This window comes from Vidua macroura, chromosome 3 (genome assembly GCF_024509145.1).
Source record: "Vidua macroura isolate BioBank_ID:100142 chromosome 3, ASM2450914v1, whole genome shotgun sequence".
NCBI lineage: Eukaryota > Metazoa > Chordata > Aves > Passeriformes > Viduidae > Vidua > Vidua macroura.
Window position 1 is genome coordinate 48456070 of NC_071573.1, and position 26324 is coordinate 48482393.

Below are 26324 nucleotides of genomic sequence, written 5' to 3' on the forward strand. Positions count from 1 at the left end.
TAAAACTGCTGTTTTTCCTTCAGAGCCCAAGGTTTTGTACATTCTGTGATGTGCTCAGAACACACTGGCACAGTTATTCTCTGTTTAAGTAGTAAATCCTATCACATCCAAACCACATGTTTATACTGGATTCTTGCAAAATGAGAGATATTAAGTAACTAAGCCTGGGTTTAAAACTTTTTGTAATACTTCACAGCACTGGCATTCCTTTAAGTAACCTCACTACCTTATGGTTGTTTCTATCCTTCCAATGCAATATTCACAAATTCACCCTGGGAGCCAATAATATTGGATTTGAATGTGGTGAGTGGTAGACTGAATAATTTATTCCTCTGTATGCACTTGTCTTTCTTCACATTAAGGTTTAACTCTTTGGTAGCTATTGTGGTTGACTATTGATTGGGCTGCAGCTAGTGCAGCAACTCGGTTTCACTGCTGCCAAGGACGTGTCATGCTGTGTTTCAGTTTGCCCTTTACTTTAGGCTCCCTTTCAGTAACTCCACACTCTATTTTATAGTCTCTAGCATGCTTGTCTTTTCCACTGTACTTTGCACAAACATTTCACCAGCCAATCACAGTATGAAAGAAAGGTTGTTTATAGCCATAACTGGATTTAAATTTTCTAAAACAGGCCAGTTCTGCTGGACTGTAACCCACACGCTCATTATCAATGAGCTGTCTCTGAGGTGCTCTTGCTCTGCATGCTTGCAGGTACTCAAAGAGAGTTCCTTCACAGCTCCTGCAGGTAACAGATTCAAATCTAGTTCATGGCACGGTCTCTTCTCCTGGAAGTAACAACACCAAGAAGCACCTACAGGAAGGACAACATGCTGCTAGCCAACTCTTCCAGCAGAACCAGAGCTCAACAGAAATCACTAAAATGACTCGAAATGCCCAAAACACTTTACCTTACAGACTACAAGCCATGTCCTGAATCACAAATGGATCTTGTGGTGCTGAAGATGGCACAACAGAGTCAGTAACAGAGGAGGCCCAGCATCAAGTGCTCCCATTTCACTCTTCTGCACTTTGAAATTATTAATCTGACTTGATCAGAGGAAAACCAAACCTCATTCCTGCTGACCTTTCCATTTTAACAGATGGAGGCTCTCTTTGCATCTACTGAAAATCCTCAGTAGTGCCAGCCACAAAGGCCTCCACACTCCCCCAGGACCATCAGGATGCTGTAGGTGCTGTCCTGAGAACTACCTTGCCCAAACTCCTCCTTCACCTTAATCACCCTGATACCGCCACTCTCACACTGACTTCTTCAGCCCAGTCATGAAGCCCCGTCCTCCTTGTCTGATGTTTTGACTCTGCTTTTGACCACATGTAGGCACGTTCACAATCTCATATCTGATTAAAAGCTCACAGCCCTTATCAGAGTACTTCACTGCTATTTACAGTTTCCTGAACTAAACTTCATCCTTTCTTAAAGCCTGAATAGAAGACTGGCAGGACCTACGAGCTCATCTTCAAAATCACAAGGCTTTCAAAATTATACTAGAATTCTTATTTGGTGGTTGTTTTTTCAGTTTTGTAAGACTCTCCAGCAACCCAAGTTTCAGATTTTTTTTCCTTCAAACATCAGAGCTAGGAAAATCCTTTCAGTTCAGCATTTAAGAATACCATTAATAAATATAAGACTGGTGGTAGAAACCTGACTGATACTCAATGGAGTCTCAAGGCTCAGCAAGATTAACCAAATCAATTTGTCACTCAAAAGATACTCCATCATGTTAACCCTATGCAGAATGGCAGATTTTTGTTTTTCCACTGAAGGTTTAGGTCATCCAGACCCAGCTACAATTGGTCTTTGGTATTATAATCCAGCACTTCCTAATAAAAAAGATAATGAAGGTGGTTATGATTGAGTTGTCATGAATACTTTCCTATCATGGAAAGAAGGAAAAGAAGAGAGGAATGTACTAGACAGCTGAAGATCTAAAACTGTAATCTCTAAGAGATACTCATGTGCTGTGTAATAATCTGCACAGATTATTTGCAGGTGAACAAAGATCATCTCAGAATGGACTATGTCCTAAATTTCAGTGACAGCACAGAGCTTTACTAGTTTCAGAAATGGTGATTATGCCTTGCGCACTTTTTTAAGCTACAGTGTGTGACATAGAACAAAACCTACAGGTTGCAAATTTGGTGATATTAGAATTCTTCTATTTTGGGTAACACTGTGTGGGCTGCAGTGTTAATGCCAGAGATAAGCAAGATTCACCTTAAACCACACACACAGCGTGACAATTAAAGCACCAATCAAAAGGCAAACTATTTTCCAAGCATCTTTGAAATTAGATGAAAACTACAGACTACTGAAGTAGTGACAAAACCTGCTTACCTGCTGTCCAAGTCTTTCAAAATTTAAAGGCTGCAAATGTCAGGCTTAGTAAAAATCCAGCTCACTACTATTTAAATTTTTGCAGGACATCAGCATGCACAGTGATCCTCACAGATTTATCTTCTTGTGACAGGCAATCTGGTTTTAATTTCCCAAGTCTCTCTGTACTTCCACTTATGATCAGTCAGCCTCCCCATAACAATTTTCTGATATGCTATAAACTGAAGATGTATTAAAAAGTAAGTAATCATCACTATTTTGATAAATCATGTAATCAAGTGATTGTTTTATCCTTAAGATTCTTGAGCAATAAATTAAATTGAACAAAACAAACAAATTAGTGTTCCAGTATAATTCATACATTTTTATGATCCAATTCATACTTAATAGTAGAGATTCAATTCCAGCTTTTGGATATATCTCCATACTATTATAGTGCTGTATCATTCACCACCTGCTTCAGCAGGACTGCTGAAGAGTTATGAATAACAGACAATGGGAAAATCCTCTGTAAAAAGCAGATTTTTCTTCCCTTGAGATACTGTCATTTAGAAGGAATGAAAACACAGTTTAAAAAGAACATAAACCAATAATTCTACAAATATTTTATACTGTGTGCTAGTTTTAGCTAGGGTAGAGTTAATTTTCTTTACAGTGGCTATTATGGGGCTGTGTTGGATTTGTGCTGAATACAGCACAAATATAGAGATATTCTGTTACAATATAGAGACTTTTTATTATTGCTGACCAGGCCTTACACAGAGCCAAGGTCTTTTGTGCTTTTCTTTTGGCAAGAAGATTGGGGGTGCCTGGGAATTGGAAGGAGATACAGCTGCATAGCTGACCCAAACTGGGACATCCAAAAGGATGTTCCAGACCATAGGACATCATGTTCAGTATATAAAGTAAGGAGAAGAAGTAGGAAGGGGGGATGTTTGGAGTGACTGGGTTTGTCTTCCTAAGTCGCTGTTATGTGTGATGGGGCCCCGCTGTCCTGGAGGTGGCTGAACACCTGCCTGCCCATGGGAAGCAGTGAATTAATACCTTGTTTTGCTTTGCTTATGTGTGTGGCTTTTGATTTCCCTATTAAACTGTCTTTATCTCAGCTCATGAGTTTTCTACCTTTTATCCTTTCCATTTTCTCCCCAGTCCCGCTGCTGGGAGAGTGAGTGGCTGTGTGGGGCTTGGTTGCTGGCTGGGTTAAACCACAACACACTGCTTCTAGTAAACTAAGGGAAGTGGAGAAATGCTTTACGGGTTTTAAAAATCATAGTATTTTATTGACTGTACTCGGCCTAAAAGCTCAGTTTTACTGTAAAACTGTTTAAAACTATAAAAGGGATCTTTGTGGTTAAGGCACTTAGTGAATTCTCTCTTCATATTTTATCAGTCAGGTACTAAGTCTGGTAACCATAGGAAATTACTTACTCTATTTTAGTGTTGCTAAATTCTAATGATTTTTGCTAGCTGAAAATTTGTACACTGCACAATAATCTCAACTCTTCATTTTATAAGCAGAATAGAATATTTTTTAAATCACTGAAATCTTTCCCAACCTGCCCTGGAAGGATTACTTTAAAGATTATCCACCTATTTTTCAATTCAAGCTAAACAGACAGTTTCAACTCTATCAAAAACAACCTATTACTATTCATGCTCTTAAAATCCCTATTAAGCATATACCTAAAAGAAAACAAATCTTGCTTGCTTCTAAGTGTTGTGGAATTTGTTGGTTTGTTGTTTTTGGTTTTTTTTTTGTTTTTTTTCTTTTTTTTTTTTTCTAATTGATTCTTTGTTTCTTTGGTTGGCTTTAAATCAAGCACTTTATCCCTAACAAATCAATTGCTTAAGACTGTAGAGGGCTGAAGGGTTAAAACCATATTCTCATAAGGGATGACTAGAACTCAAACACTAGTTCAAATGAAACATGAAGTATCCACTAAAAAATAAATAATCAAAACCAAAAATAAAAAAAGACACAGCTCTTGGCCATTATCTTAATGCTGCTATCAAAATACTAGGAAAAAATAAAACTAGCATAAAACTGATCAACATAAAACTCAGTGTAAAGAGGCCAGTGCTGAAATAATCTTTTAGTAAGATTTAAAGTCAATAAAAAAGAATAAATAATCTAGTTGACAATGGAGAGTGACTAAGACTGGGTATAGTATGACACACCAAAGGCCATGCAAGGATTCTGCTACCTTTTCCCATAGTGGTGAACACAGTGTTGGCTAAGTTAACAATTGGATTCTATGATCTTAGAGGTCTTTTCCAAATTATTCTATTGTGCTATGGTATATTCTATTATGCTATGGTAACCTTGCTCCATAAGAAAAAAAAAGAACAATTAACATGTAATTACTAATTAAAAACTGAAAGAATTGTGAAAAGAGTACTTATCCACATTCCAGCTTTAAACCAATAAAATCAGATAAATTTTATTTTGAGTATGGCTCTTATTTAGATTTGTTTTGACCTGATCCTGACCCCCATCCGTTTTTGTATTCATTTAAAGTTTTGAAGCACTGTCACACATGCCAAGTGTAGTGTCTTGCTGACAGCTAAACAGCTGCAAAAAGATACATTGGGTCCATGACAGGCATCCCAAGTGAAAACCATAAAGAAAAGGCGAATTGACTACTTCGGTGTAATTTATCTGTAAGCTACGTGCACAGCTCCCCCACAAATATATAGGTCATCTCTACTGAAAGAGGAGCATATCTTGATGCTCTTGCCAAGTTCTCAGGGAAAAGCTTTCAATCAAGAACAACTGTAGGTCTGATAAAGTTCGTATCATTTGTCCTCCAAGGCCAGTTTCACCATCTTGTATGGAACAAAAAAATCTTGGGGGGATTTGATAAGGAAATAGCTAGTCAAAATACTGTAACAAAATACATCCACTTTATTCGCAGAAATGCTCAGACATGAAATACATCCCGTGAACACCATCAGTCGTTAATGAACATCCATTTTAAAGGTGTTTTTGAAAACCAAGCTAGCATCATCTTAAAGGCATCACTTAAACACCAATCTACAGAAAAAGGATAAACAATTGATCACTTTGCAAATCTTTTAAAATTTACGTTTTTCAGGTGCTTACCTAAAAAACAAGCCAGGAGGAAGTGAGATAGAGATTTGAAATAGGAAAGAGTCAACTTTCACTGGCGGTGTAGAACCACCAGCAGTGGCTGTTTTGATCAACTGCATTTTTTTTTTATCTGTCACATACTTACACTAGAAACACCAGAGGTGTGCTAGGGCTACTGGAAGTTGCATCTACCTGCAGAGAAGCACACATAAATCTGTCTCAGAACTCTTGAAAAGTCTAGGACTAGTCAATCTTTTGAAGTCTTTGGTGCCTAAGGACCAAAGAAGAGTGGCCTACGTTTGTGTACTGGGTATACATGGCAAAGTTCTGCTACTGCCAAGGGGACTACAGGAATGGCTTCTGTGAGAAGCTGCCATACATTTCCCCCACGGTCAATGAAACCAACACCAGCTGACTCTATGACAGGCCCACTGCTGGCCAAGGCTAAGCCAATCAGGAAGGAATGGTAGTACTGTCTCTGAGGTAACATATTTTTAAGAAGGAAAAAATATTATTGTGCAGAAGTAATTTGTGGCCAGAGAAAAGAGGAATGAGACTGTGTGAGATGAACAGCCCTACAGTCACCCAAGTGTGTGAAGAAAGAGGGGGGGGAGGTGCTCCAGGTGCCCAAGATGAGATTCCCCTGCAGCCCATTGTGAAGACTGTGGTGAAGCAGCTGTGCTCCTGGAGCCCATGGAGGTCCACAGAGGAGCACATGTCCACCTGTAGCCCATGGAGGTTGACTCATGGAGAGAAGAGCTGGACTTAGTGACTCCATGGGGGACCCATGCTGGCTGGATCAGTCTGTTCCTGAAGAACTGCATCCTGTGAAAGGAATCCACATTCAAGCAGTTCATGAAGAACTGAAGCCTGTGGCAAGGACTCATGCTGGAGAAGTTCATGGAGAACTGTTTCCTATAGGAGGGATTGTGCACTGGAGAGGGGGAAGGCCTCCTCTTCCTGAGGAGGAAGCAGAGGCAGAAATAATGTTTCTAATCCCCACTCCCTGTTACCCTGTTCTGCTGGTGGGGAAGAGGTAGGGAATTTGGAATAAAGTTAAGCTTGGAAGGGAAGACAGGTGGGGGAAAGGTGTTTTACTTCTCATTACACTACTCTGATTTTGATTGGCAGTAAATTAAATTATCAATTTCTCCAAGTTGAATCTGTTTTTCCCTGTGACTATACTTGGTGAGTAATCTGTGCTTGTCCTTAGCTCATAAGCCTTCTGCTAAATTTTCTCTCTCCTGTCTAGTTGAAGATGGGAGAGATAGAGAGGCTTTGGTGGGTGCCTGCCTCCAGCCAGGATCAAACCACCACACCTAGACACATTACCTTTGTATCACTGGCAAGTGTAACCAATGCTAATCTTCAACAATCAAGTACACTTTTACTGAGGGAACACTTTAAAAGCTGTCTCACCTGGTCTTCAAGGAAGAATCAGAACCACACCAGCAATGCTTAGGTACAGAAGTGAGCCAGGTTTTCATTCTTTGCTTGCACTGAGAAAATTGCTGCTGCCACCTTTATCTGAAAAAACCAGACCAGTACCCTGTTCTCCTGAAATGTGATTATGCTAATTCCTTATTCAGAGAACAAATGCTATTTTCAGTTCTTCCACTGGAAAAAAAAAAAAAAACCCCACACGGGTATTTAAAAAAATCCAAACCTCTGGCACCTAGCCGTCATGAAGAGCCAAAACTAATATGATTTCCTACAAACACTGGAATGTACTCTGCAAAACAGCTACGGTCCAGTGCGTATCAGCTGCTGATGGCCTTCCCCCCAGCTAACTGGCCATATTAGCTACCAGTCATTTCAACCTCAGGCAATGCATTGTTGTTTGTTATCTCCACTTCTAGCTTTTAAGCATTTCATAATGAAATATTTTAAATGTTGAAGTCAGGATTGATTTTTTCTGATGCATTTTTGTATGTTGAATTAAAGCATGCATAGACCTTAACCATCTGTTAGTTTAAACAAAGGCAGCTATCAAGTCATGTGTATGGAGGCTACTTGAAAGATAACGACTATTACGGTGAATTTCACTCACACCCGCAGAGTTCACAGTTCAGATATGAAGCTGTAAGACGGTAAATTACTGCACTCAGCCAAAAATGCAATGTGAGATTTACAAAGCAAGAGCATCTTAGTTCAAAACATGACCCCAGGCAAATACCAGGAATTATATGGGGATCTATCAATCCCCACCCATATTTTGATCAGAGGAATAAAAAACAAAACAAAAAAATCCAAACCACTAAGGAATAAGCAGGTTTGTCTAAGGGATGATCAAAATGATCCATATTTTATCAATGTTTTTGAAACACGGACAAATACTTCAGAAAGCAAATTACTTTCAACTTACACAAGCCTATATCACCTGTAACTCTGTTGAGCTTTGCACCAAGTTTCCAGGAGTGAGGATGATTACAGAGGAAGCCGACAAACTTTACTGACTGCAGGTAGCTAATCAAAGAGTATCTACCCAACCAATCAATCGTGTAGATATCTATTCAGCTGGCCTTTCTCCAGAGCTGCAGCTGGATGAGGCTGTGTGAACAAAGCCCAGAATTACATGTTTAGACAGGCAAAAGATATTTTCACAATGTAAACAGAAAAGTGTCTGGGTTGGATAAATCTGTCCAATTGTGACTGCCCATTGGAGTATGAATCCCATCCACAGCACCATTAATTGGTAAAGCAAAATTCCTGAAGAAAAAGTACCAAAATCTGAATAAAGTTTTCAAGGTTAAAAACTCTCATCCAGATGGAAGCCTTTTCCTTACTAGAACAGCTTGGCATTTCTGAATGCTAACGCAAGCATGAGAAATACAGGTTTGGAATAAGCATTGCTTTATTCTTCGAAGCAGAGTGCTCACTGCAGAGACACAACAAACATAATTCTTTATTTAATGCAGCCTGCTGTACTCCTGGGCAAGAGAAGCAGCTGGTAATAAATTAAAAAAGAAAAAAAAAAAGATAAAAGAAAAAAGTATTTTAAAAGAACTAGAGTACTAAACAGATTTTAGTGTGAAACATTTAGCCTTAGAATACCTGTGTCCTATCTCAGTTTGCAATGATAAACATAACAGGTTGATTTTGTCACTTCTGTCTACATCCATTTGCTTTTGTAATTGAGTAATTTGTCTTGACAGGAAGAAAATCAAATGTACATCATTTCTCCAAGTGAGCCATCTGAACGTCAACAATGTACAAATACTCACAGATCAGCTGAAAATTGCAGATTTTGTTGCCCTGAAAAAAGGTGAAGAAACCCAGATTCCTATCTGTTTTCACTAATAACTAAGCTAAGTGGAATTGCTTTCCACATTATCCTCCTCCTGTTGATCAGGAGCCAACTGTTTTCACCACACAGGTGCACACATGTGGTTGATCACTTCAACTCAAGTCCTGCAGCTCAGGATGTGACTTCATGGTCAGCTGAACAGAGATGAGGGAGGCTACCAGCAGAGATAGTGGCTATTCACACCCACCCCCTCTCTAACTACTCACTGTCACCTGCTGCACTACCATCCACAGTGGGCCACATCAGTGAAATAATCTGCCCTTTTAGTACATGTCTGCACTGTGCAAAAGAAACTCCAACAGGCTGGAAAGACAGGCACAATATAGTAAGAAATTGTGTTTAGAGAACAAACCAACACAAGGTAAAACAAACAAAAACAAAACAGGAGACCCTAAATGCCTACTTCCACCTTTTTCCTCTTGAAGAAACTATCACGATGCCCTTCCTAACCTGAAATGTCATGAGGTGGAATGATGACATAAGGGAAAAGCTTATGCAGCACAGTCCCATATGATAGGAACAGTGAACCTTATTCCTAAACACAGGCTCATGACTCACATTCATTAAATTTATCCTACTGACCTGCTTCAAGTATTGTTTTTGCAGCAGAATCCACGTTCCAGAAAATGCTGCCAGCCAAAGTCAATCTCCACCTGCTGGATTAGTTCCAACTGTGGTGTCTTGGCTTTCTGCATGAAAGTGCTGACAGACAAAACCACTAAATCCCTGCCTCCTCTTGACTCAGTGAGAAAAATTCCATTAGTTTAACGTGTTTTAACCCAAGTTAAAAACATCTGAAAACAACCAGGGTGGGAAAAAGTCGGAAAGGCTGCATGCTGTTGATATAAACTCAGCAGAGTTGCTTGGCACACAAGTCAACACACAATGAGTTAAAAACAAAAGACAAAAAAAGTAAGGATAAAACAAATACAAAATAACAGCAGCTTACCTTTTGAGGTGGTGGTCCGTGGTCATCCAGATAAGTGGAGTTTCCTACAAAAATAAGAAGGATGGAGATAAACAAAAGCCATCCAAAGCAACTTCCAAACTTTCCAATTCATGGAACCAGTGCATCTTTATCCCACTAGTTTTGTAGTGTCAAATAATTCAAGGAAAATAAATTCCCTCTGCTTTAATTTTTGATTAACAAATAATTTATTGTAACTACATTTGTAATACAAGATTAGATGCACATTGTCATTTTACAAAAAAAAAAAAATTACATGGCCCAAGGCAACTTTAATTAATCAATCAGTACTCAATTATTCATATGACAAAAAATTGCCAGCTGCATCCTTGTACATTTTAAGCAAGTGAGCATGGTTAACCTCAAAAAGTTTTCTTAAATAATCAAGTATCAAAGGCCTTTATCAAATTTTGGTCTGATGGAACTGACAAGTATTCACTTCTATCTCTTACAACTGTATTTTTCCCAACCTCCAAGCTACTTTTTTGTTCCTAAACAGCACTGATTTAATGGAAATTATATTCTGATGTAATTGCACCTGCCTTTTCAAGATGTTCACTAAATTCAGACAAAAAGCTTCAGAAAAAAAAGCTTCTAAACAAGTTCACCCTCCTTAGCTACAATAAAAAAGGCAACAATTTCAGACTTTTTACCTCTTCTTTACAAGCACACACTGGTACATAAAATATACACTCCCCTCCACACATAGGCTATCTTCCGTAACTGTCCTTGCCAAACCCTTCTCCAAACGTATTAATCATGTGCTTTCCCAACACCTTTCAGCAGATGATGAAAACTTGCAGCAAGCCTAAAACTTCCCCTTGGGCCACACATGCCTCTCCTCTCAATCATCCTCCTACCAAAGACAGAAAAAATACCCCTGCTCTAACCTTATATCAGTATGAGGTATGAGAATTATTTTTACAGGTACCTACTAGACAACCTAAAGGCACATGGAAGAGGACTTTAAAAAGCTTGTACTGCTCATGAGCTCCTGGGGTGTTGAATAGGCAACAGGAACACGGGCTAGTGGGATAAAGCATAATTCAGAATCAAAGGGCTTTTCTCTTTACAATCTTGTCAAACCCCTAATTTTTCCAAGTGCCAAAACTTGCCTCTCAGAGGTTTCTGGATCCAGGAGGCAGGAAGAGGTGTTTGTGCCTGAGTGTTAAGGTTACAGGATAAGGAGGTGAAGCTTTAGTGTGGAATATTCAGTAGCACCCACAACAGTGCTGGGGGCTGGCTTCAGCAGGAAAAGCAGAGGGCTCTAAGTGGAAGGGCCACCATTCCCTTGCTGGACTCCTGGGAGAGGCAGCTGCCACCCGGATCACACCATCTTGGGGAGAGCCTGCAGACCACCACCGCTGCCACTGCATGATGAACTTTTATGTACAACAAGAAGTTGGGATTACTTCTCAGATGTTTTGCTTTCTGCTTTTCCTCTGGTTTTCCAGCACATATAACAAAGCCATGAAAATTTCAGTCAAAAGACTTCCAACTCATCTAAAGGGAAGTCCCAATACCCAAGCATGTTTTACAGATGCATGTACCTTGATCTTGGAAGAGTTTGTGCAACTAAAAAAGCCTGAACCATAACTTTTTTGTGGTCATCTGAAATCACAAATCATCTTTTGAAGCATACAAGAAACTCATCTCTCTATACATTTGACACAAAAACCCACAATCTAGTGAATTAATTTAATGTCATAGACAATATGGCTGGTGCCCTACATTCAGGATAATTTCTTTATCTATCCCTCTGATATGATTCTAATTGCCAGGGAAGAAATTCAGCTCCCAGACTGCTAAAAGAGTTGGAAATCTAGTTTTCTATTAGAGTAGCTACTCCACACACAGTGACACAGATTTGAAAATAAGCATTTCCAAGCATTTCTCCTCCCACTTAATCTGGGGCAAGAGCAAGGAAAACTTCTCAAACAGAATTTACCTTTCCTGTAGAACCAGGCTGTTATTAGTTTGTAGCAGCTTTCTCCACGATTTGGCAAGCAGAAAGATTGGCATTTATTTTGATAAAAACATTCCTTCTAGTTTTCTCATTGTGTCAGGAAATTTTTTTCATTTTGATACCTAACAAAAAAGTGATGTTTGTTGCCTAACAAAAAAGTGGTATTTGTTGTCTAAACAAGCTAACACACTAGAGAAGTCATAAATATTAGATGAAAACTACTAATTTTGTTAAAAATTAGCAAAACTTAAATTTCATAATTGGTATTAAGGTGGTTACAGGAGTAACAGGTTTTTTTTCTTGTCTCTCCAAAACAAATGCAATTCATGCTTACCTAAATAAAAAGGAATATTAATTACATATGTATTAACTATCTTTACCAATCACCTATCTCAGCCAATTTCACAGTAGAGAAGGACTTGAATTACTAGTCAAGAGTTTACACAGCATCTTACAGTGCAGCATCAAGAGTGTCACAGTTATACTACAGAAACATTTTTGAGATATTCCTTAAAATTAAAGAGCTTATAATAATTTCACCCCTCTGTATCAGTAATGGATGTTCTCAGTATGGAGGCTGCATTCTCCTTCCTTGGAAATTTTTAAATTATCAAAACAACATGAAAATATCTCTAGCTTTGAACATATGCCTTGTAGATTTGATTTCAGTAATCAAAATGTTGTTTTTTTCACAGCACAGTCTAGTGTAGCCACTTAAAAGACAATTGTAGAATTATGGGCCATTTTAGAAAAATTGTTTTCATTGTAGTTGCTTACTCAAATTCAGAAGCTACAAACTGACAGAAACTAATTGCTAAGGCAACACAAATGCAGAAGGGAACAGAGTATCCAGGTTTCAAACAGATTTGAAACCTGGTCAGAATTACTCAAAATGAATGGAGGACAAAAAGCTGCAGACAGCCCCCACACTGCCCCAAACTCCACATGCGGAGCTGGCTACTGTCTCATGTCACAGCCTCCTTCTGCTCCTCAGGCACACGAGCCAGAGTCACTCTCAGCATCCACAGGTTGCCACATCAATTTAACATTCTGAATTCTTTCAGGCTCAAGTTCTAATTGAGAATTTTTTTTTTTCGGTAATAAAAGCAAAACCCTTTGTGCATGATTCATACCATACACTAAGTAAAATACACTAAAATAACTCCACAAGTGCAGCTGCAATGGAGTGCAGCAGCAGCCTGTGAGGTCCACCAGCCAGCTCCTTAACCTCATGAAGCCCAGCAGTGCCCTCACTGATCACTGCATTCTAGACCTCAGCTTGCTTCCCCTCTGTCTGTAAAACAGAGGCCATAATACAGGAGCCTCAATGAATGCAGAAATGTAATGAAAAATGTGAACCTATGCAAAAGGCCTAAAGGAAAGAGGATGACTTTCTAACACAAGAGACCATGAAAATCTTATTAAGCATGACTCCCAAGATGGGTACTTGCAAGTTTTAAAAACTTAAAACAGGGTGACACTTTTACACATAGGGCAACTTTTCAGACAATATATATCAAATTAAGTTAGTTTAAAAACAAAAGAAAAATTCAGCATTATAGAAATTGCAACCATTGGAAAGTACAAGGTAAAGCCAATCCATGAACTACCAGCTACTAACAGCTGACATAGTAGGAGGGTTGCACAGTAAAAATCAGAGACTTAGGAATGGATGACAAAAGCACTGTACTTAACCTCAACTGTTTATTGCAATTGCATTAACAAGACTATCTAAGATGGAGAACATTATTTTACAGCTTTTATATGCTATGGCACAGACAACATGTGCTTGACGTCACTACGTGGCACAAGAAGAGAAGAGGCTTTCTGCGGTAAAAATGACAAAGTGGTAGAAGAGAGAGTCATCTTTCCTCACTAGAACTTTGTTCATTGCTCCAAAGCAACCTATGGCATTTAAGTATTAGGATGACTTCTCTCAACTCCTTTAATAAAGCTTTAACAAAGACAGCATTGCTCTTGTCTGCTAATAACAAGTTTATTTTGGTTTGTTTGTTTGTTTGTTTTCTCCTCTGGAGAAGAGTATTTACTCTTCAAAAAGGAAATTTTCTGCCTTCCTGTAATAGCATGAAAGTCTAAGGCATTAGAAATAAGTCAGACAAAATAATCAAGTCTCAAAACAAGTGGTATTACACATTCCACAAACATGCTCAACAGCACACTTGGGCTGGCTGAACATGTCTCCTCCATGCTCTGTCAGAGATGATTAAAAAAAGAGTCAGCTTTATTATAGAAAATGGTGAATACATGGATGCAGTCCAAATTTTTCCATAATTCATTATCTTTGAGGTTAAGTGAATCAGTTGTATGTAAGATCTTTGGGGAAACCTTGTGGTTACGTTCCTTTTTTCTTGGAATCACTGAAGTGTGGGGGTTTTGCTTGAAGCACGCTAAGTTTAAACAGAGAAAGATGGTCAGTCAACCAGGATTAAGGACAAATACTGCTGTGTACAGTTCAGAACCACAGATAATGAAAGTAACTGCAATTCTGGGAAAAAAACCTTTTCAAAAAATACTGGAGAGTACAGGAATAGGAAATAAATGGACTTATGCATGAACTGAAGACCCTTTGATAGCAACAGCAACAGTGTGACTCTACTTGAACAATTCCAATATCCCATGGAAAGAATTGTGTACAGATAGGGAGAGAAAGCCAACACTGAAAACGTGGAGCTTGGATTATTTTTCTGGAGCAGGGTTTTCCTTTGTAGGGAATCACAAGCAGCAGCTTAAGGGAGCTGGGAGCAGCTAAGGCCAAATTTAATTTGTCTTGTGAAAATCCTTCTTTGTTCTTTTCACTCAGTCCCCATCTCAAAATTCCAGGCGCCAATACAACCTCTACTGGCAAACAATCCCTTAGACCCTCTGACGTTTAAAGGAAAGGAACAGTTTAATAGCTGTCTGAGGAGTCTTCTGGTCTAGAAATCAGACTTTGAAGAACAATTTCCCCACCAAGCTCCTCTAATCATTAAGAACTGCACCTTCAAAATAAACTGAAGTGCCAATGAGTTATCAGAAGACCATAAATTCTGCTGTGCTTCCTTCTTTATTCTTTTTCCCTCCCAATTAAGCAGCGGACACCCTTAGAAATTTCATAGATATTTCTACATGTGAAATAATATGATTTTCTTAGTCATCATCTCTTGGAGCCCTTTGTGGTCCAAAGGCAGGAAGAGGGTTAGGAACTACAACTAAAAACTAGCAGAGGAGCAGAATGATGTTGCCCACAGCTCAAATCAAACCTAAGAGGAAAAACACTGCTATTGCTGAGGTCAGCACAGCCACATCAGCTTTCACAGGGGAAAGTTTTCACAGAGGTGTAAAAAACCCCACTGACCAGTCTGCACTGGAATACAAAGTGATTTATTGCCATTTCTTCCATAATATGTAAAAAGCTGTGTACCTATAATTGGTTTCCTCTGTGCAAGACTAACATCCTATAAACATTTTCATTTTTAACCACAAAAAAAAATTAAACATTATTTTTCAAAGCATTCCACAACAGATTTTTTTTTTCTTCCTTTCTTGCCTTTAAAGTAATTTTGGTTATTCCTAATTTTTCAAATCATAAATGCAATAAAACCAAGCACAACAACAAAAAAACAACCTACAGCCAAAAAAACAAAACCGAACCAGCACCAAACCCACATTCAATTCACTCTACATGACTGCCCACAATGAAGGAAAAAAGCTGGAACATGACAAAAATACCTATTTTGCTTTATTACCCAGTGACCTGAACCCTAGAAACTTCATCATTATATAATTCAGATTTGATTACCTACAAGTTTCATACTTTAACACAATTAGGAGAGAAACCAGCACATTTAAGGAGAGTTTTTGAAAACTTACTGCCAATTCTGTGTATGTGTTATATATGAAAGTACCACAGGAATACAGATATGAAGGGTTTGAATAACAGGAGGTTCTAAACCAGTAAACCAGTGTAGGATATATTATACATCAGATGGCTCTCCTCTTGCAAAGAGAGAAGAATGCAGAAGGCAAAGCTATTCCAAAATCACAGAGCCTCTCTGAATTGTGAGCATTTAAAAATGTACAGACAGGTGCTTCATTTAATTGTTTTGTCAATAAACTGCTTTATTAATACTCAGGGAAGGGAGGGGGAAAAAATGATCATTTAATCAAGAAATAAAACAGCCCCACCAGGTACTTTCCTGCATGCAAAGGAAAAATACATATTCAGCTCTGAGACACTGCAGAGAAAACCTAATGACCAAAAAAAAAAAAAAAAGCAAAAAAAAAAAAAAAAGCGCCATTAAGCCAAATTACTGAAATTTTATTTTAATTAATTTTGCTATGTAAACAAAGACTGTGATCTATCTTTGTGGCCTGGCCGCTCTTTACTAAATGCACTTCAAAGACCCATGAACCTCTTGTTAACTTCAGTCTACTTTTCAGATGGTTCTTAAATTCAGCATTCTGGTACCACACAGCAAGTGGACACAGATTAAATATGGTGTCCTTTCTTTTCCTCCTAAAAGATTTTTATTTTACAGTCTGTCAAAAAATATGCCAAATATTTTGTAATGACTTCTATTATTTTCTTAATTTCCTCAGCAAGACTTACCTTAAGAAAATGCAGAGTCAGTTCTATAAATACACACAGGTACTCCTGAGGAAAAAAAAAATCTCTCAAGATGTGTGGTCAAATAATACCTACAGCTACACAGCTACCAACAAACCTGTTCAAAATTTTAAGGTACAAGTTGGGAGAAGCTCACAGTTCAACAGCTGAACTGGCATCCACTGAAATAACACAGACAAACACTGGTCTTCACTTCTTGACTGGATAATGTGAGAATAATAATTGACACTCTAACAAATTATTATGGCTGAATACAAAAATGATCAGAGTAGCACAGAAACCAGCAAGTTAGGGAGTAGTTAGAAACATGTGACAGTTGTAAATAAGCTTGACTCCATGACATCCAGGTAGCATACCTGGAAATCTGCAGTACTTGGAAGGCTGCAGTGACAACTGTATCTGAGAATTAACAGGGATTGAATAAGTCAAAATATGGCTGAAAGAAAATTCTCTCAAAGTAGCTATCAAAACCCAACACTTTTAAATGGGAAACAGAAAAGTGTTATAACAATCAGGGGATGAAGACTGGACAGCACTGAAGATACCCAAGAGGAAATTAGTCAAGCATCTGGCAGGAATGACCCAGGTGTTATCATGTTGCTTTAGAACCAATAGGCAAATTAAACCAGGTCCTATTCAAGCAATATTTCTTTTTAATGATTATCTCCTTTTTTTATTTTTAGTCAGGCAAACATCCCTTGGGTGTTGTTCTGGATCCTATTACTCAATATTCCCAATCATTACTTGAAAGATGCATTAAAGAGCACCGGTATCAAATTTGATAACAATACCAAATGAAGGGACTTAAAATCTGCTGAAACTCTGAGAACAGAAACATACTGATCCATTACAGCAATGGTCTGAAAAGATAAGATATGATCCAGTAAAAACAAGCATATAAACTTCAACTTGAAAAAGGGCAACATCTTCATAAAAGCAGAATGGAAACAAAGTGGAAACTGCAGAAAAGAGCCATGATGGGAGGTGAAAATAAGTTCCCTTCCTTTAGATCTCTTTGACCACTCTGAAAGCTTTTCAAGATCATTCCACTCCAGCTGAATGTATAGATAGTTTCACTAGCTTGGTAAAAAGTTCGCTTTGATTGTCATATGAAGAAACTTTTTAAGACTTAGGATTACTCAATTTTCCTCTTTTCCTCCTAAGTGAGAGATAACTGCAAGACTATTTGCAAGCCATTTGACTTCTTCAGAGAGAAGTTTTTCCCCTCTGCTGTGCAGAATGCACAACGCAGAGGAAGAAACTCTATGGGAGTGATGGTGGCACAGCCACAATACCTCCCCTTTCAGTGCACACACTCTGCCACACAGGGAACAGCACAGCCAACACAGGAGACTCCCCTCTCTCTGCACAGCTGAAGTACAGGACTGCAACTCCACAGATGAACCTTGTCTTTACAAGGCTCCCCTTACCAAAGTGATGACATTGAGGCTGAGGGATGGACAAAGTACATAATGATGAAGTTTCAATGAAGACCTTGTCAAGTGCAAGGCCTCTTAGTCTCACTTCACTCTGCCATTCAGGCTACAGACTCCAGGGAATCTGTATCTGACCAGACACCTTCTCAGATGATACCAGTCTCAAGAGTTTCCTCTTACATCAGTGCCAGACATCAGCTCTGCTCTTTCACATGATGTTTTTCCAGAGACAAGAGTTTTATTATTTAAACTTAACCCAACTTGCAAGCTTTATTCCTGTCCGTTGCATTTACGCAGATACAGTTCTGTCCTTTCCCCCTGCACAGGCAATCCTGGCAAACAGCAAGTCAATGAATTTTGGAAAACACCCAGCTGGCAAGTCACCAGTTATTCAAGGAAGACTTTTATTACTATTATTAGTATTATTAAGTACTACACTGCAAATGCTATCCAGAAGGAGTGGTTTGTTGGGTGTTTGGTTTGAAGTTCCTGCCCCTGGAGGCACATTTCTGAGAAGCTGCCGAGTTCTGTGGTCTGACCCCAGCAGCACCTTCCTAGCAGAGAAAAAATGAACATGCTTCACAGAAAATTGGTCACATAGATCTCTAAAGAATTATTCATATTTTTATTGTGCTGAAGCCAAATGAGTTTTCCTTGCGTGTGCTTTTCACAACATCTGAGTCATACGGTTGCTATGATTCTGTCACACGTCTTTACAGAGGCAGCTGCATTTAGGAAAATGGACCCCCCATATGAGGTAGCCTGACAAGATTGAGCTCTATGTCTGGTTTTCACTTTCTCCATAGTTCAGGTTCTTTTAGTAGCTGATTTTAAAAAGTACAAATGAAAATTGTAAAAAAGAGCCTTTTTACAAGTCTGTCTTCCTTTTCCTCCTAACCATTTTTTTGTGCCACAGGAAAACCACTGTAAAACTCTTCCATATACTTATATGCCTCCTGAAAAGCAAGAGCACTCTATGTAAGAAGCAGCTATCTTTGTATTGCTTTCTTTCTGAATATAGAATTAAAAAAAAAAAATACAAATTGTTTAACCATTATTAACTTCCCATCCTCCAAGGTCTTAACACACACAAAATTAGAAGCAGCATTTCTTGCCAAGTCTGTTAGATGCTTATAACTGCAAAATGGAGCATATAAGTAGGTCAGATAAGGAACATAATGTACCTAAATGAGCTATTTCTTCTTTATGACACATTAGCATAAAATGTTATTAATCTCTACTAAAAAAAAAATACTACAGCTTCAGATAGCTTTCGAGACATCAACATGATTTAATAGAAATATTTTCCATTACTATAAATGCTTTGGCCAAGCTACTTATTTTTCACACTATCCAGCTTCTATTCATGAAGACATTTTAACTCCTCTCTACCCCAGTCCCAAACAGATGCATTTGAGTGACATTAAGACTTCTCAGTGCATGAGTTTTGTATTTTAAGAATTTCTGTATAGAAACTGCATGTTCAAAAACAAGGGATGAGATTCAGCAAACATAGAACACTGCACTAGACTTAGACCTGCCTTTCTATTTCAGCACCCTTCATCTCCTACTATTGTAAAAGTAGAGGATTAACTCCATTCCTGTCATTCCAAACCCTTGCAATACATAACTTCTACTTTGGATTTCAGTCTTTACTGAGAAGAATCATTATGGTACACAGAATAGGTAACTTAAAAGTCAGTATTTCTGGAAGTATTTTCTTCCTCTACAAAGCATTGCAAGTGTCCGGCACAAACCTTATGATTTCTAGAAATATTACCTTTTCTGCCGTTAGTCTCATTTCTCATGATCTTAAATAAGATTTCTACCCATTTCTGTATGAGTGCATGATTTGTTATATTGATTAGTAAACATTTGGTAGGATGCCCTATTGGAAAAAAAAATAATGCATTGTTTTGCTCTTCAAAATTTTACACTGTCATCATTACTACAGCTGAGAACCTACTACACATAAACCAGGCTGTTTGAAATACACTACAGAGCTTTCATGAGTTTCATCAACTCAGGCATATCCAGCAGTAAATACAAACATGTACCAATTTGAAACAGCAAAAATTTGGCTATCAATTTTTTGATAAGCATTTTGCATGCTTTCCATTTTCAAAACTTTGAGTGAAAACCTTTAGAAGACAAGTTTTCAGATGTATTGATTAATTCTGGCTGCCTTAAGCTCTCCACTGACTAAAACAGGATTGTAAAAGTCTCAGCAATGGCAGATTCTGCATTAACATTGTTATGTGGAAAAGGTAACTACACTTGTAGCAGTGCCATAAAACTACAGAAGTAGACCAAGTGTCATCATCCTCAGCAGAAGTCTTCAAATCAGTATTATTTCTCTCGTGCTCTCTAGTTATCCTGGAAAGATTTGCACTTTATATATATACTCCTAACCTAACTGGGAAGAGCTCAAACTTGAAGGCAACTAAGAGGGTCTAAAACGTACTTGGACTCACTGGGATGAGTATTTACTTAGGACTGCTCTTGGATGCTTTGACCGCACTCATGAACTCAGAGTTGCAAACATTCACTACTGGTAACAATTACCTAGGCATGCTCTTTCTTTTTATATCATTTTCCTGTGTTTTATTTAGCCTGGAGAACCACATCAGGATGTCACCACTAAGATGTGGTAGTTTAATAGATCTCTAACTGCCACTCACCAGGCCTCCTGCAGACAATGTTTCTTACAAGAGACATCTTAAAATATATGAAAAACATCTGTGCTGTGTAGACTATGACAATATAGTAGTCATTATCTAAATTCAACTTCTCAATGTACACAGGGATTAAAGTAATTTTTATTACTATATCTATATATAACTAGCTAAATATCTAAATATATATATAAGCAACAACCTCTGCTTTGCTTCAGTGGTTCAGAGATTTCTATACAACATTAAATTAGTTGTTTCAAAAGTTATAGCAAAGGTATTCACAATGTCACATCCTACAGACCAGTATAAATTACATGTACTATTATATTATGTATGATGGTGTAACATTTTAAGGACATGCTTGTCAACCTTCTGTTTAAGAGCAAAAATTATTTTCTAATGCCAGAACTTTATGACAATGCTTTTTAACTTTTGCTGAAAGGTGAGAATAGGCTTCTTGTTCTAATCATACAGCAGGCAGAGTGGTGTTATTCTACGTTTCATAGGGTAATTTCAGCAAGAGTATTTAATTTCTACAATTTTCCATTGAGTTTGGCTGAGATAGAGAGTAAAGAAATTGCAGCATAGTGAAATCAATGTTCAGATACATGAAAAATGCAATCCTTTGTCCTTTATTCTGAATTAGATTCTACATTTCTCTGAAAGATGACATTATCAAAAAAAGATAGGGAAATCTACCTAGAGAAATCTAATCTAAAGAGTTGTTTATATTGTTTTACATAAAAAAAAAAGCTTGAAGACCCTCTAGAGCTAAGCCAGGCAACTGTTCAATGCTATCTTAACTGTCAACAGCAACTGTGGTGCTAGGAAAAGGTTATTTTTAACTACTATTTATATAGTATATATTTAAAATATTAACCATTAAATGTGTACTTCTCTCTGTTTTATCCCCAAGGATGCAAGAAGAATACAAAAAAAACCGTATACAAATGTAACATAAGAAGCATCCTCTCCCCTATTACAAAGTCAGAATTGTGATTTTCTGTGCATTACAAGCTTACATACAAACTTACATACAATTACAGATCAGTTCACACTTGCAAGTTATGTATTTCCTTAAGTAAAAGTATTCTTACATGGCAAGAACATCCAGATCTCATTGATTCATTTTCTTATGGCTTTGTCTTTCTTCACATGGGATTTCTGTCCCTTTACAGATGAGGTTCTCTAAGTATTCCCGTAATTGGTAGCAAGTAACTCTGAAGTTAAATTATTGAGTTCCCCAGATTGCAAAACTGACTTCTCCTAAGTAAGCTCCATCTAGGATGCAGTCTTCACTCAGGAAATGTGTTCACACAAGCACTGCAGAAACAAAGTCAAATCTCATTTCATGTATTCAAGTGTTCACTGCTCACAGGTTTTGTTTGGTGAACTTTTTTTAGTTTTTTACTGGGTTCTTTGTTGGTCTGAGGTTTTTTAATTCTTGTGGTTTAAAGCCGGGTACTTAAAAATTAAGGAACCTGACATAGAAACAATGGTCTGCAGTGTAAAAATCATCAGAACACACAAGCAGCTATGGGGATGGCACCTGCAGTTCTGACATTAGTTATTCATAGAGAATGTAACACTTCTGTAAATTATCCTAACCTCTGATTCAAAGATGCAGGTACTTTCTGAAGAATATGGAACTCTACCCTTTGAATGGACTCCTATGGGAAAGAGATTATTTTGAAAAAAGACACTAAAAAATCAGTATAATGCCAACACCAAATTTGTTTAAATCTGACCACAACCTATGCATTTGAAAAGGGCACATTCAGTGGACTGCACAGCCCTGGCAATTTGCTACCCTGATACGAACGTGAAATAACCTTTCAGCAAAGTTGCAGCAGTTTGCTCTGTGCTTCTGTGTCTTTTGGCCTGACAACGCTCTAGGCTTTGGGACACGTGTCAGGACTTTTGTGGCATTACTTTCCTCTTTAGACCTCAAAAATTCATCTCAGACTTCTTACCACAAGTCATTTTGTTCCAAGTCTTGACATCCTTATGGATCCGCTATCGGCAGCTCTCATGCTATGGTCAGCCAGTGTCAGCTCCTCAGCTCCCCTAACTCCAAACAAAATACAGCTGTGAAAATACCACCTCTCTGCTGCCACTGCAGCTTCACACAAGCTGTTTAAGAGGTCTTCACTGTTTTCTTCCCGTTTCCCACAGCAGTTTCCACTGTATTACATTATTTAACAATCAAGAGTCCTCCTGAATTTATTTTTGTCAAACTCTAAGAGACAATGTAATTCCCCTAGCTGTCTTTTCAAAAACAGTACATTATTTTTTAATAAAATTGGAACAAATAGATAAAAAAGAAAACCCAGCCCTAGACGTATTTCTGACACGAAAAATATACCATCCTAAATTATTGAAAATTAGAAAGCTGAAAATGGGACCTTAAGAAAGTAAAAACTGAGGTAGAAGACTTGACAAAATGCCATGGCGCTGGGATTACCAATACTTGTATTTCAGAAGACACCAGTGTATTTACTCAGCCTGAGATTTGAGTTCTCAGCCAAGGCACAAGCAATAAAGTGCTTCAAATGACTTGACTGGGCCCAGAGCTCCTACTCCCTTGCCAGGCAGCTTTCCTCCCTTCTTTGCAATCCTCCATTAAATAAGACAAAACAGTGTCATCACTTCAAATATCTTTAGTAGCAATTTTGTATTCAGTTATCCTCAAATACAAATCATTGTTGATGTATTTTATAAGAGTAATAGAAGTGAAATATTATAAAAGCCCTGTGATGGGTTACTTTAATACAATAGTTCCTGGAAAGACATGAGAGGAGCTGATATTTTAAAATAAGATCTGCACCAGCAATGCTTGCAGGACTGAGCCTTAAGATTAGCACCTCTTTGGAAAGAAGATACAGCCTTCTGACACACTCATGTAGGGCCCAGTACTCAACTAATTCTTCACTATGAACTAAAACACATCAAATTTCCAACAGCCCTAAAAGTTTACTATTCATTTATTTAAGCCCAGGACTTAATAAACTCATACACTTTTGACTCTTTTGTTGGCATGTAAACAAGCAATGCATTTAGCTCCAAAGAAACCCTGTAATATACTGCCATTTTAGATAATGGAAACTTAAAGAAAGAGGCATAAATAGAGTGCCAGCAGCTGGAACATGCATTGAGTGAGCACAAACAAAATTTTGATAGGCAGCTATATGAGGTGTACATAAAATGACATAATTTTACAGCAAGACAGAGAATCCTACAAATCACCCCGAGTTGAAACCAGGGTAGTTGTGTCACTTTTGTTTTCTTTTTAAAACAAATGGCCTGGTACATGAATCACAGCATGAAACACGCATACCATCATCCCACCCCTCTCAATAAAACCAAAAACTCTAGAGCTTGACACTGGAACTAGGAAGACCAATTTTGTGCTCATATATCTGGGTTTGTTCATTGTTTCTCTCATTCTATCTCACCTGCTATTTTAGAAGTGTGTCTTTATTATAATGTAATCATATTCTACATACAATCTTGACTGGAAGAAAAGCAACTTTGCATTGATTCATCATGTCATATTAAGCTACTACATTTCTGCTTGGACTGGGAAGGATGCCAACAGGGTAAGCATACTCCTGCCACTTTCAGTTAAGGAAAAAATTTCAGACCCTTATGTTTCTTTCTGCACTCAACAAACCATAGCTTTGATGATATTCTCCCTTTTTATAATGCAGCTGAATGACAGGATCCATTTTCACCATGTATTCTCATAGCACTTGCTGAATGCTTAGTCAAATTTTAAGTACCGCATCTGAAAACTATTAACTAACAGAGGTCATCCATTATGAATTTGCCAAGAAAAGAAAAAACCAAACAAGCAGAAACATGGATATTAGCACCTTGTCACTGACATTGCAAAGTCTCAATCTTATGCTGCATCCTCCTGGGCTACTGCAGGTACACAGATCCCAGGAAAAGCCCAGACTCCATGCAAAATGACAGCCTTGTTCAAGAGATCAGGCCGTGCCCTCAACCTCTTCCACCATCAATGCTGAATCTGGGAGTGCTACCAGCAACAGCAGGACCATTTCCTTTAACTTAAACATCTACAGAGTCTGGAGACAGTGTTCACAACTGCCAATGTCCACAGCTCCCAGGAGCCACAAGCCTTGGTTTAGACTGCAGAATCACAGAATCATTTTGGTTGGAAAAGACCTCTCAGATCATTAAGTCTTGCCATTAACTCAGTACTGCCAAGTACACCACTAAACCATGTCCCTAGACACCACATGTACACATCTAAATACTGCCAGGGATGGTGACTCAACCACTCCCCTGGGCAGTCTGTTCCAATGCTACTGTTTCAGTGGAGAAATTTATTCTAATATCCAATCTAAACCTCCCCTGGCACAATTTAAGGCCACTTCCTCTTGTCCTATTGCTTGTTACTTAGAAGAGTTGTAACACCCCCAGCTTGCTACAACCTTCTTTCAGGTGGAAAGTGATAGGGTCACCAAGCTAAACAATGCCAGTTTCCTTAGATGCTCCTCACAGGATTTTTTCTCTAGGCTTTTCACTAGGTTTGCTCATCTTCTCTGGATGTGTAATTTCGATATATTTAAATGTAAACATATTCAAAGTTACTGTGGCAGCCAACAGAGGAAAAGGGCAGTGCACATCAGTGCCAAGAAACTTGGATTAAAACATTCCAGCATCAGGTGGATCCCTTTCCTCTTTTAGCACAAATGAACAAGAAAACAAATATTAAGATGAACAGTGTCTAAAAAGTTTTTGGACTTCCATAGTTGTTTCTCCAAGTTGTGGATTCAACAGAGCCAACCCTATTTATTGGTCAACACTGGTACCATTGCTGGGGCTAAGGCAGATGATGCACCAGAATCAAATAGGTTAATCACATTAGATAATGGTGTTCTAACCACAAATCTCAAAAAACTCCAAAAAACAACACCCACAACCCAGAAAGAGAAAACTAATGAAAGCCACCATTTACCTAGGTGCTTATTCCTGATGCTAATTTCTCAGCTGTTCTGCAGAACAGATTCTCAAATTATCAGAACCCACATGAACATTCAGAATAATTTATGCTGGAAGACAGTCCTGAAATCATTGGAAACTTTCAACTACTTAAGTTTTGGTTATGCAGAATAGTTTCTCCTCTGAAGGGAAGAGGGACTTCCTGCAGAAACCTGAGCTGTTACAAAGTGGACTTTTCTGACACTTTACTTTTCGTACAATATTCTGACAATATTAACACAAAAATATCAGGCAGTCAAGGCACCCTTTCCAAAGCATGCATACATCTGTAAGAGTACAACACAAATAGACAACTCTGAAGTTTCAAGAACTTTAATGTGTTTGTATTACTTTATACTACATTGCTAGTCAGCACTGACTTCACCCAGACAGAATAGGACAGCAATGTATGTTAGCAGTAGTTAGGGAAGACTGGGAAATATGATTTCACAGTACAACTAAAATCTAGGAACAATTTAGTCACTCCAAGATCATGAAGGGGAGAGCACTTTTACTCCTCTCAATTGCTGAGCAATATCCTGGATGCACTATGGTTTCTGTTAAAATTATCACAGAGAAACAGGCATTTTACAATCTTAAAAATTGTTTTCGGTTCAGAAGTAAGTGAAGGCAGTTCACACTTTTCAGGAAACTCATAAAGACAGTACAAAAATATCAGAAACTGAGCTATGATGTCTTCAGTGATTAGAAGTTTTTTTGTTGTTATGAAAGAGTATCTTCACATTTAACATAACACTGTTTTCACACAGTTAAAATTATAGTCTTTTTTACTTCCTTGCATTCTGGCACACAATCTGTTTTTTTACTTGACTTCTTAGTATACCATTTAGGACCTAGAACATTATGCAATGTTGGCATTTTAACTATTTTT

General features: G+C 38.1%; 1 protein-coding gene across 1 annotated transcript in view; it reads right to left on the minus strand.

Moving 5' to 3' along the window:
• UST (uronyl 2-sulfotransferase) overlaps positions 1–26324 on the minus strand; it is a 152254-nt gene that overhangs the window by 87261 nt on the left and 38669 nt on the right. The window contains exon 2 of the mRNA XM_053974325.1: positions 9701–9744. Coding sequence (XP_053830300.1) covers positions 9701–9744 — 44 coding nt within the window. The remainder of the gene's footprint in view (positions 1–9700; positions 9745–26324) is intronic.